This window comes from Nyctibius grandis, chromosome 12, assembly GCF_013368605.1.
Source record: "Nyctibius grandis isolate bNycGra1 chromosome 12, bNycGra1.pri, whole genome shotgun sequence".
Lineage (NCBI taxonomy): Eukaryota > Metazoa > Chordata > Aves > Nyctibiiformes > Nyctibiidae > Nyctibius > Nyctibius grandis.
In genome coordinates this window covers 11,920,489-11,932,838 of record NC_090669.1, presented here as the reverse complement: position 1 = coordinate 11,932,838, position 12,350 = coordinate 11,920,489, and the positions used below count along the sequence as shown (strand labels likewise).

Below are 12,350 nucleotides of genomic sequence, written 5' to 3'. Positions count from 1 at the left end.
TCCACAGCCAGTCAGATCGATCAGGTGAAGTAGACTTACCACCTCTTCGATTTAACCTCCAAGTAGGTAGTTAGATGGAAGTCCTTTGTGAGTGTGCGTGTGTGTGTGTGTTTATGCTTTCTGGCAAAATTTAACAACACTATTCTGGACCCATATATATCAGCAAAGCTCAAGCAAACATTAATATGCTAGACTGATAATTTCGTTTTTATTTTCTTAGAGATTTCAACAAGTAAACCAAATGGGTGAAGAAAGCTTAAGGAGAAGAAAAGGAGAGCACAATGGAAAAGAAGACGGTCAATCCATTCAGAGTCATGAACCCCAAACGATGAACCTACAAAAGCAGGCAAAACTTCCCCCCTCCCTTCCTCAGTCCACATGTGTGTGAGGAGCTAGCAGAGGGAGGCAGTAGGGGGGTACCTGTGCATATGCATCATCATACTAAAACTGCAATTGTGTCCCAATTTAGCACTGATGCACTAATATCTTGACAGTGCAGTTGGTTTACATTTTAGGAAACTGCTAATTACTAGTTAAATAGCTCTGATATAAACACAGTTAAAAAGGGAGAACATGGGGGTTTTAAGTCTTTGAGTTATTTTTATATCTGATAACTTCAAAGCTGATCAAGTGAAACAGTTCATAAACTTTACTGTTTCTTTCCACATGTACTTCTCAGAGGCTGAAGTGGCTTGTTCAGCTCATTGCTTCTGAAAGTTTGTTAGTGTTTATGGCCATAAAATAGCCACTGGTACAGAAAGACAAGTGACAATTTGTCTCCTCCAGAAAATTACAGATGCTTTGGAAAGCAGATGTGCCACTTGCTCTCAGGAGGGAGGGGGATTCCTCCTTAAGTTTAAGTAACCTGGAAAAAGATTCTCTATATGTTTGGTGCCAAGACTGGCAAGATACTGATGTTATTAGACCAGCCATAACTAACATGAAAATTTAAGTAGCCTATGCCACTGTTTTTTTTAGCAGGACATGCCTCAAGTTTTAGTAGTTTCATGTAACACGTAGGTCACTACAAAGTCAGAACAACATGATCTTTTCACCACCTAGCAGTATCAAGATAATTCCTGTGCACAAATACCTAAAGCAAGGAGAGGAAAACAACTGCTGGAAGGAAGGAAAAAAAAAAAAAGAAAAAAAGAGACTCCATGCAAGAAAGCAAATTTTTGAAGCTTAGAAAATTCAGAATTCCTCAAGTGCTCATAAAAGAATTTCAGTGTTTAATCAAAGAGTGGAAAGGGGATGTTCACCTGTACGAAGTTAGATTTGAGACCCACATAATCCAAAGGATGGTTTAATAAATAGGCAGAGAAAGTCCAAATAACTGTACTTTTGGAAACAGCAGGAGTACACCACAGGTTGTATGCATCTTGAAAAGAAAAGAGAAATTTCACGTAGTTTAATATATTACTTTGTAGAAGCTATAGGTCGAAAGCTGGGAAAAAAAAAGTCAGTAATGACAATTACTATAATTATGTCAAAAAATAATTACTGAATTGTTAGAAATTACTTTACCAAAGTGTCTCCTTTTATTTCAAGGTGGGCCTCATCAGTGGAATCTGTATGATTGTTGGTACAAGTATTGGCTCTGGTATCTTTGTTTCTCCAAAGTCAGTACTTGCCAATATTGGAGCTGTGGGTCCTTGTTTAACCATCTGGGCAGCCTGTGGAGTTCTTGCAACATTAGGTAAACGAGTCAACAAAGAATTTGAATCTTTGCTTAAATCTTCGTATCTACTGTTCCTGCATACTACTCTCATTTCACAAATTAGCTAAGAGCACCTAGACCAAAGTCAATCATATCCTGATGAGTGTAGCAGTACTCAGGCAAAAATTTAAAAGATCTGCTGTTTATAAAAGATAAATTAAGTTTTTAAAATTGTAAAGCACATTTTCAGTTCATTTTGAAAGCAAGTTTTAGTTTTGCTTACTCCATCCACTAACTGTAATAAAAAGAATACTTTTCTACTTAAATCACAGGCAAAATCTGAAATTTACTGGCAGTGAGCTCAGTACTTCTGCTATTTTTCTACTTGTGTAATTGCGTATATCTAATTCTATTATCTGAAAATTTATCACTAAGCACTTCAAATATTTCAAGAAGTAAAACAAAAAGGAATTCTTTGGGCAACATGTCAGGTACACACCATACGCAAAAACCTTTACGGAAGATGCCAGCTACAGCAATAAATCTAGAAGTATCATTGTACTTTAAAGCTGAGCTTAGCAGACATTTTACTTCAAAATTGTGCACCAAGTCTATTTTTTCAAGTTTCCAAAAGGCAGGTCAGACAGTGCAGTTGTCACTTAGATACTTCTTATAGTGTTAGTTTCTTAAACAGAAATCTAATATGAAGTCAGAATGTTTGTACTTTATTTGCTGGTCTTAAACACCCATAGTAGTAAATTCTGGACTGTAACTTAATAGTTTCAGTGTATTTTTTCCAGTTGCTCACAGGTAATTAAAAATTTATTTTGCATATACAGTAAAATGTACAGAAACATGAAGAAAGTAATGATGCATTGTATCTATCCATTTCCTTAACTTTTCTACCTATTAAAAAGTGATAATCTGTTCTAGCCAGCCATAGCTTAAAGAAGTGTATGAACTAAACCAATAATAAATGCTTTTCTTGTTATTCAGGGGCACTTTGTTTTGCTGAGCTTGGTACAATGATCACAAAATCTGGGGGAGAATATCCTTACCTTATGGAGGCATTTGGCCCAATTCCAGCATTTTTGTTTTCTTGGACAAGCTTACTTGTCACAAAACCCAGTTCATTTGCAATCATTTGTCTCAGCTTTGCCGAATATGCATCAGCTCCTTTTTATCCGGGTTGTGATCCACCCCAAGTTGTCATCAAGTGTCTTGCAGCAGCTGCTATTGGTAAGATTCATTTTAAGAGACAAGATCCATAATTGTGTAGCGATTTCCGTTCAGCCCCATCAACGAATATATTTCAGCACAATAGACTTCAGTATGTTAATGTTCATGAAGACAACAGGAAGCAATCCTACACTGAAAGAAACAGAACAGTACAGTGAGTCCTTCCCACAACTAATGCAACAACACATAAAAAGGATAGGTTTGAAAATGGTTTGTTCCTAGTCTAAGTTTCTTTTTTTTTTTTTCCTAAGACAGACACAGCTGTGTAATGAATGCTTCTCTCTAGCAGAAAAGGAAGAAAAAATAAGTGTCGAGATATTATTTATTTATCAGAATGCTGTGCAACTTGAATATATTTTTTTTTTGTTAAAGATACTATCAAAATCTAATTCAGAAAACTGTTTTTCTGCACTGTTATCCAAACATAGTATGCTAAAAAACTATATGAATAATATAGACAAACAGTGGGAGGAAAAAGCAGTACAGTAAATAAGGAGGAGGAAGGTTTTAAGAGGCAACTTTTCTTTCAATTCTGACAAATTTAATGCAGAAATATGAATTTATTTATTTTAGTGACAATTACAACAGTGAATTCACTGAGTGTGAAGCTGGGAAGCTATCTCCAGAATTTTCTCACAGCTGCTAAAATGATCATTGTCACAATCATTGTTGTAAGTGGAATTGTTCTCCTTGCACAAGGTAATTAAATATACTTTACTTGCAAAAATTATTTTAGCTTCTATTATGACCATCTAAAAATTTACCACTAACAGAAGTAGCACAACAAGCCTCTCTTTATTCAGTGTTTTAGTTCCAGATCTCTTGGGAACAATGGTATTTTCTTTTAGAGAAGGGGGGTTAGGAAATGCAACACTACAGATCAATTAACAAAAATCAGTTTGAATTGATTTTAAAAGTGAGATATTTCAAAACATGAAACATGTTGGAATGTTTCTTCATCTGGTGCGGATTAAAGGAATTAATTTCAACACTGATCAGTAATCTACATGTTATTTGCAGGAAAAACTGAGAACTTCAAGGATTCTTTCAAGGACAGTAAAATTTCTGTTAGTGCTATCGGTTTGGCATTTTATAATGGACTCTGGGCGTATGATGGATGGTAAGGTATCTTTACTAGTGTTAACAGTTACAGTTTAGCAGCCTTTAAGTTATTTACTCTCCCTGTAGAACTCAAAGATGTGATGTGAAAAAGTTAACATCTGACTTGTTATTAAGAATCTCTTAATGAATGCTGGAAAAAGAGCACCAGTATGGTTTAAAAAAATAAAAACAAAAACCCCAAATCCTCAAGTTACTGTTTATTAGGGAAAGAAATTATATCAGATCCTGAAAGGGCTACTGCTTTGCTGCTGAAGATGCTGAGATACTGTGGTAATGAGAAGAATATAACAGTTTAATCCATTATGTTAAGCAAAATAGCCTTCCCAGAGCCCCTATGGATTACCCCATCAAATCCCATTTCTTGTGAAACACATAGCGATGTTTGATTAGTACAGGATGTAAAAAAACAAAACCACCACACTACATGTCAGAATTCCTAAGGTTCAACTTTCAAATTTTTTCTTACTTGGTTTCATCTGGAATTAATATAAAAACATTGACGTCTTCTTCCCTGAGCAGCTTTCAATTTTAAATCTCCACATCTGTTTATCCATTATTATCTACCATTTTAGATTTAAGAAAACACTACGTTTGAAAATAATCACAAATATGGATGGATTTAGGTTTACATTTATGTTCTATGTAGAGCATTTATATTTAATACTTAGAAGAGTGCTTTCCAGAATTATTTTCGTAAGAATAAACTTATTTACTGGCAGGAACATTTAAACTTTATCTCTGCCACAGTCCAGAAAATAGTTTACACGTTTTATTTCCTGAAACTAAAGGAAATGTCAATTGGTCTATGGCTCTGTTGGCACAAATCAAGGTCTGATCCATTAACACTGTTCTTAAATGTTCAAACTGTAAAAGTTTGCATATAGATCTGTATTTTGGAAGGAATTAAGAATATAAATCTTAACTTACAACAAAGCAAGTCCTATTTAGATGCTTAAAACTGAATTTATGTTTAAATGGATTAATCTTTCAGGTTCTATTTCCAAGCCTGAGTGTCTCACCTCAGGCATGTAAGCCTGCTAATTCAGATACTCACCTAGATTTTTTAAGGGGGCAGGGAAGCTGGTGCCTAAATTATTTTAAATTGAAAATTAGCCTGTTGAACTGTATATACCAACTCCTCCTCACATTTTCAAGAACTCGATGAGTAAAAATCTTGTTTCAATCTGGTCTACATGCTTGTAAAAATGAGTATTTGGAAGTTATAATTCTGATAGGTGTAATCCTTAAAAAGGTTTTCATGCCAGTTTTCTAGACAATATGACTTACAGAACAATTGTGAAACATTAGCAGACTTGCTTCAGTCCTGAAGCCTGTGCTTTTATTTGAAAAGACTCAGATATTGCAAAGCTTGAAGTTCAAAGGCGATCATGTAAATTTGAGATGTGTCTGCCAAATTTTTGTTATTCTGGGATATTTTATCCAAGAACTAAGACAATCTCATTTCAAAATCTCAGAGATACTTCTAAAACTGTGAGGAGGAAAAGATAATGGAGGAAAAGATGGTGAATCAAGAAGCTGACATTTGGATAAGAAGATCACATAATTTTTTGTCCTGCAGTTTTATCACTTAACAGATTAGTTGTACCATAAAGTTTTTTGTTTGTTTTTTAACTGAAAAGGTAAAAAAACAACACCACAAGAAATAACACCTGACTATCATATACTAGTATTTCAACACCTGACTGCTAATAACATTGTATGAATGCTTCTCCTTCCAGGAATCAACTCAATTACATCACAGAAGAACTTAAAAATCCTTACAGGTAAAACTATGTAGGAAAGCAGTGTTTCTAACAACAGAAATCAAACATTTAATATTTTTGTAGAGGCAGGCATGTGTTTTGGTTTGATTTTAAAAGCAATGGTTATTCAAGGTTTGAGTACTAACAGAGAGAGCTAATTAGCATCTATTATAGGCTTCATAAGTTTGCATAAAGTTCTATTTTTCCTTTTTAAAAATCCTGATTTCCATGGCTCTACAGTAAAGAAATGTAAATACACCTAAAGAGCATACGGGGAAAAGTAAGAGTCCACAGTTTACTATGACAGCTCTACCAGTGATATAGCAATGCTGATGGAGTCTTACTTTTGCATTCTTTAGAAATCTACCGCTATCTATAATTATTGGAATCCCCTTGGTTACAGTTTGTTACGTTCTGATAAACATTTCATATTTCACCGTAATGACTTCAACAGAACTCCTGCAGTCCCAGGCAGTTGCTGTGGTAAGCCACTTTATTTTGTAATAGAGCATCTGAAGAAGGCTGTGTGCATTCAAGTATCTTCAGCGTTAACATGAGCAAAAAGGAACCTGTAACTTTTCTTAAGGTACAATTAATTTCTAAGCTGTCAATGTCACCTCTTTCCCCGTTATCTACTGTCATTTCTTAATATAAAATTTATTTCAGTACTGCTTAATTTAAACAGTAGTTCTGTCATATCCCAAGTTAAAAAAAAAAAAAAGGCAAGCAAAAGTAATGCAGTCTTCAGCTAACATTTTGTAAACACTGCAGCTCAGAGGTTGACTGTTTTCCATAAGCACCAAAAAGATGGAAGGAGAAGTAACACCTGCCGCTTTGCCCTTTTCAGTTTCCAATATTTCTGAGAAACAAGGACGTGCAAAATGGCAGTATCAGAGTGTGTCGTTCTGGAGATAACAGCAAGTAGTCCATATTCACTTCCTCCTGACTCTTGCTTTTTTTTCTTAACAAAGCTAAGAAATATCCTTTTTACATTATTGCAAGACATACTATTACAGACAAAATTAAAGATTACATAAATTTCTAAAATCTTAACACACACATCTATCCCTTCAGTTCCACGTGGTAAATTTTCTGCGAGACACTTGTCTCTGAAACAGCTGTTGAAAGGTCATGCAGCAATTTTGCCTAATGTCAGTTTTTGGGGAAAACAAACAGTATGTGACATGCATGCAAAATGCAATGTAGCACAGTGAAGAATGTAGAAATACTTTAAAATGTTAAAAAATATAATCTTTTTAAAATGTAGAACTCCATCTTGCTTGCACCGACAGGCACAGCAACATGTATCAAGTTATATCTTGCTTAAAAACTAGTCCTCTTCAGTATACTACTAAACTTACAACCTGTGAACAACACACATCAGCTAGCACTAAACTTGTCAGACTAAATTAACAACAGAATCTCAGAACTGCCGCTGAGCAGTACAAAGGCAGCAAAGCAAACAGCAAAAGGAGAAGCACACTATAAAGAGGTCTATGCATCTGTAAGTAGACTTCTGGCTTAACACTGATGAGCGCGTCCTACTACTGGACAAAGAAACAACACTGATGTTACACTTGTGCAAAACCAGAACTCTTTATGCTTGACTTACTAAAAAAAAGTTAACCACCCCACAACTAAAAACCCCAAACATACATGTCAAAAGAGTTTTAATTCAAATTCATTTACAGTAGGTCAACGTACCTACACGAGATCTAATCCATCCTGTAGTAACAACTAATACACCATGGCACAGGTAAAAACCTTAGCAAGTTTGTCCTTTACTTGTTCACCTGCACGGCTTAGGTTACCATGCCGTCACTAGTAGTGTTACTCCCTCTATATAAGGTTGAAACCATCTTGTGTATGTGTGGCTCTCTGCTGCAATGCTATCTTTCTTTTGGTTTTGCAGACACATCCCCAAACCAGGTGTCTTTAATAGAATTTAATTTCTGTGTATTTTCTACATCTGTCTCCCCATGTTTCCTACAGATGCTGCATCTCAAACACCTTGACAGCAATATTCCACTCTTCATAGAGTGGTTCATGAATTAATCCAAGTCTTCATTTGACAAAGCATTCTTTAGTAACTACACAAAATATACAACATGTTTTTATTGGTAACTTACCTTAGATACCCATTTAGTGTACTTTTAAAGAGGCTCCCACATTACTGAATGTACCAAATAGTAGTTAAAATGACAAAAATTACTCATTTTAATCCCATATCCCAGACATTCGGAGATAGAGTCCTTTATCCAGCCTCTTGGATAGTTCCTCTCTTTGTGGCCTTTTCTACAATTGGATCTGCCAACGGGTCCTGTTTTACTGCAGGCAGGTAAGCTCCCATTCTAAGTATCTTAAAACGAAAATTTTTAAAGGATGGAAAAATGTATATATACATTTATGTATCTACACAGCGTACAAAATGTAATTAAAATACCTACAAATCTAGCTATATTGTTTAATTTTCAAAAAGAAGCAGGGGCTATCAAGGTTTCAAAAATTAAAAAAGAAGGTCTCTTATTCTTAATTCAAAGGAGGCATAGCACAAAGGTTTTTTTTCATCTCTCATCAAGTTTAAAGCTAAGAAGTTAACAGTTAAAAAAATTACAGTAAGAACATGACTACACAAGTAATGATAAAGATAAGAATTGGAAAGCAAAGCTATTCCTTTCTATCAGTTGTTCAACACTTCCATTTACTATTTAAAAATATTCTAAATTTCAAATCCATCTGAACGGGCTGTAAAGATCCATTTTTCGGCAGAAGGTTGCCAATGTAGCTTTTTTTATATGAAGCAAATTAAAATGGAAATATTTAATTAAAAGGGACACAGTAGCTAACTTTTTTTCTCAAAATAATTTTAAGTTAAATGTGCAAACTAATGATTCTAAAATTCGTTTCAAGTTCACTGCTTTAATACTGGTTCAGAATTAGTTTCAAGTTCACTGCTTTAAATAGTGGTGATTTCCCTTATTTCAGTCTACTACGATATTCCTCTAATCCCATTGCATATCAAAGGAAATACTAATGAAATTATAGTCAGATGTAGCCACACGATAAAACAACCCTGAAAATGAATGGTACTCCATTTATTTTTTTTAGTAATGCCACTTAAAGTCTAGGTGCCACACTGACTAGATTGCCTTGTTTTTGTTTTGTCAGACTTGTTTATGTTGCAGGTCGTGAAGGGCACATGCTAAAGGTGCTATCTTACATTAGCATTAAGCGTTTAACACCAGCACCTGCTATCATCTTTCACGTAAGTATATATCCTAAGTATAGAAAAATTATCAACAAAAATTCTCCAGTAATACATGCTTTCACAGTTTCTTGTCAGCAGTCTTGACACATACCTTTGACTATCCAGACAAGAAAATTGCTAAATACATAGGAAAAAAGACTATATAAAACCCCCCAACTTCTCAATTTGAACAGTTTCATTCCAGAACTGGATTGTAAAATCAAAATGTTTTTAAGAATCCACAGCATGAAAACAAATTAAAAAGTTAAATGAATGATTAGTATTAGGCAAATCCTTTACTTCACAGGACGCCTGAAAGCAACCTGTCACTACCTTATTTCCTCCCTGTAAGAATGCATTTACATCTCACTGAAAAAAAAAAACAAACTCTTCAGTAAATATATTTTAAAACAGCTCTAGAATACCTTGTTTTTTTTATATATTTTCCCCATTTATCTTATATTCAAAGTAAACCAAGAGAAATTCAAAATTCAATTGCTCTGTCGACTCCCAGTCACTTTAGTAACCTAAAAATATATTTAGTATCATCACTTCCTCCAAGATACACAGTCAACAACAAAACAGATTAACACATACAAATTTAAAGTCTTTTGACTTAAAATGGTATTAAGGTTGCACACAAAAATAAACTCATGTTGGCAGGATGTGGGCACTATCTTTAAAGGTGCTGCAATACATTTACACCCAAGTGTTTAACCAAAAGCATTCACAGATCACACTCTGGAACACTGTAAACATATGCCCATACTGACACAACCTTCTTTTATAATGGACTATACTAATTTTTGTTTTCGTTTTTAGGGGGCCATTGCTATTATATACACTATCCCTGGTGACATTGACACACTCATAAATTATTTTAGTTTTGCAGTCTGGATATTTTATGGTTTAACTGTACTTGCACTCATTGTTATGAGGTTTACAAGAAAGGAACTCAGGAGACCAATCAGGGTAAGTTCACCATTCAGTATGGCTTTTGCTCCACTCCCATAAATACTGAAACATGAACTCATCCTAAATATTTGGATATTTAAACAACATTCTCAGGCAGACTCCTTGTTTGTTTGTTTGTTTTTTCCCCTTACCTGAAACCTAGCCATTTGTTTCTAGTTCTTCTCTTTGTTCCAGTTTTGCACTAGGACTAAGCTCATAAGGACTGGGAAAGATTACACAATCTTTACTTTTACTTGCACAGACCACAGGCACAAGAGAGATTTTCAGGGATGGGAAACTGCAGTCAGCAGACTACCACGGAAAGAGTACCCGAAATAAGACCCCAGGTCATTGCACTGGAGTCAGGTCCCAGATTCATTAAAATGCAAATTTTTACACTGCAATTTGCAATACAAAGAGATCTTGGTCAATGATTTAGCGGAAGACTTTTCCCTATCCATATTCTTGTTACTCTTCCAATTGCCCCAGCTAATTCCAGAAATTTTAAAAGGAATAACTGCATAAGGCAATAAAAATATCCTTCTTTCGTATATGCAACTTCTGTAAGAACAGCAAAAGAATCAACAAGTAATTTTCTGCTTTGTATCTTGCAGGTGCCCATCATCATTCCAGTCATAGTGACATTAGTCTCCATTTTACTGGTACTGGCACCAATCATCAGTGCACCTGATTTGGCCTATCTGTACTGTGTTTTATTTATGCTTAGTGGACTTATAGTTTATGTACTTTTTGTTCATTTTAAATTCAACTGGCCCCAAAAAATATCAAGTAAGTATACCTCAGCCAGCCAGCTCCAAATTCAACAGAGCATTGCTAAGCTTTAGATTAATTACCGTAATGAAGCTTGTGATATGGTCCATCCCATCTAAATCATATGAGTGGGGTGCAAAGGCAGGCAATTTTCCAGACATATAGTGAGGGGCATATAGTGAGCTTTATTCAAGATTGTATTTTACTCCTTCCTGTGAAAAAAAAGTGATGTCTGACTTCAGGAAAAACAAAACTTAATTCACAAAAAAGCAATACATCACTGTAGTAGCATGAAGAACCTGACTTTTAAAATGAACAGAACTATATTATCTGTAAAGTTAGTTTCTTGGTTGTCCATATTTCAAAACATTGCTTTAGCCATTAACTAAAGATTAGCAGTTCTTACGCCACAAAATACTGTGCTTTTAGCTCAGGTTATCAATTCTACTATACTTACTAAAGAAAATGTTAACAGCATTAAGACCAAAAACAATCACAGTGCTGCTGAGTAAAGCAAAAGCTGCAAGAACCCAGTGTAATGATTTATAAAGTGATTTTGTATACTCTTAAAAGACACTCTTTGCAATTATCTTGGGGAAAACAGGATACACAGACATTTCTAAAAGGGAAAGTTAAACCAGCTGAAGAGGACAGAATTAGTAGTTCTACAGACATTAAAAAAAAAAAATCCACCATCTGTCTCTCCTGCCCCCCAGGATTATTAAATATTATGCAATTATGAAATTAGAAGCATTGCACTCTACTAAGAGCAAGCTCAGAAAACCCTGGAATGTTGTAGCTTGGATCTTAAGATTGTTTTTATTCCCCACCCCTTATTTTTAAAATTTGAGATATGAATACAGAAAAGACAGACAACTACTCACAAGGATAATTTTCTCACTTAGAAAAATAGTGTAAGTCTGAACAGAAATACTGTTGTCTCATAAAGCTTCTAACAATAACTTTTTTTCCTCAGAGCCCATCACTATGCACCTTCAGATGCTTTTGGAAGTTGTTCCAGCAGAGGAAGTTACTGAATAAATATTTCATATGTACCAGGTTGTTTTTAGGTGCTATACTGGTTGAAGAAAATTCAAGTTAGTTTGGCACACGTTTATACTTTCTAAATTGTTATGTTCATACCAGTGTGTTATTTTTGCAACACTTTAGTACTTGAAAAATGTTAAATACAAGAATAAAAGATTTCCACGCCAGATTACAGTATCCAGCAGAGCTGTTTTCATTGTTTGCTAATGTTATGGTATCTTGGTTTTTTTCATTAAAATTACTCAAAATAAAAAAGAGGAACTTTTCAATTATGAAGATGGCAAAACTTACCAGCAACACTGTGAAGAGTTCTTGATCACACTGCTGAAAGAACAAAGCAGCTATCATTTACAGCATCCCATTCAACAGGCCACACAGAAAGGACAGAAATAACGTAAAACCAGATTAACTCCATTTACAGTTTCTCTACCAAACGCTAGATATCCCAAAAGCAAAGCCTGAGGAAGTAGGAATCAAGTAAAAATGGAAAGCACAGTTGACAGGAAGAGAAGAGGCTGATTTAATTAAAAAAAAACAAACAAGATAA

General features: G+C 34.7%; 1 protein-coding gene across 1 annotated transcript; it reads left to right on the top strand.

Moving 5' to 3' along the window:
- Nucleotides 1-241: 241 nt before the first annotated feature.
- SLC7A9 (solute carrier family 7 member 9) lies at nucleotides 242-11,797 on the top strand. The gene is made up of 12 exons (XM_068411499.1): nucleotides 242-346; nucleotides 1,552-1,699; nucleotides 2,657-2,899; nucleotides 3,473-3,598; nucleotides 3,920-4,019; nucleotides 5,761-5,805; nucleotides 6,144-6,267; nucleotides 8,019-8,122; nucleotides 8,953-9,049; nucleotides 9,854-10,003; nucleotides 10,600-10,774; nucleotides 11,733-11,797. Exons 1-12 carry the CDS (start codon nucleotides 242-244, stop codon nucleotides 11,795-11,797), a joined length of 1,482 nt encoding a protein of 493 aa, XP_068267600.1.
- Nucleotides 11,798-12,350: the final 553 nt, after the last annotated feature.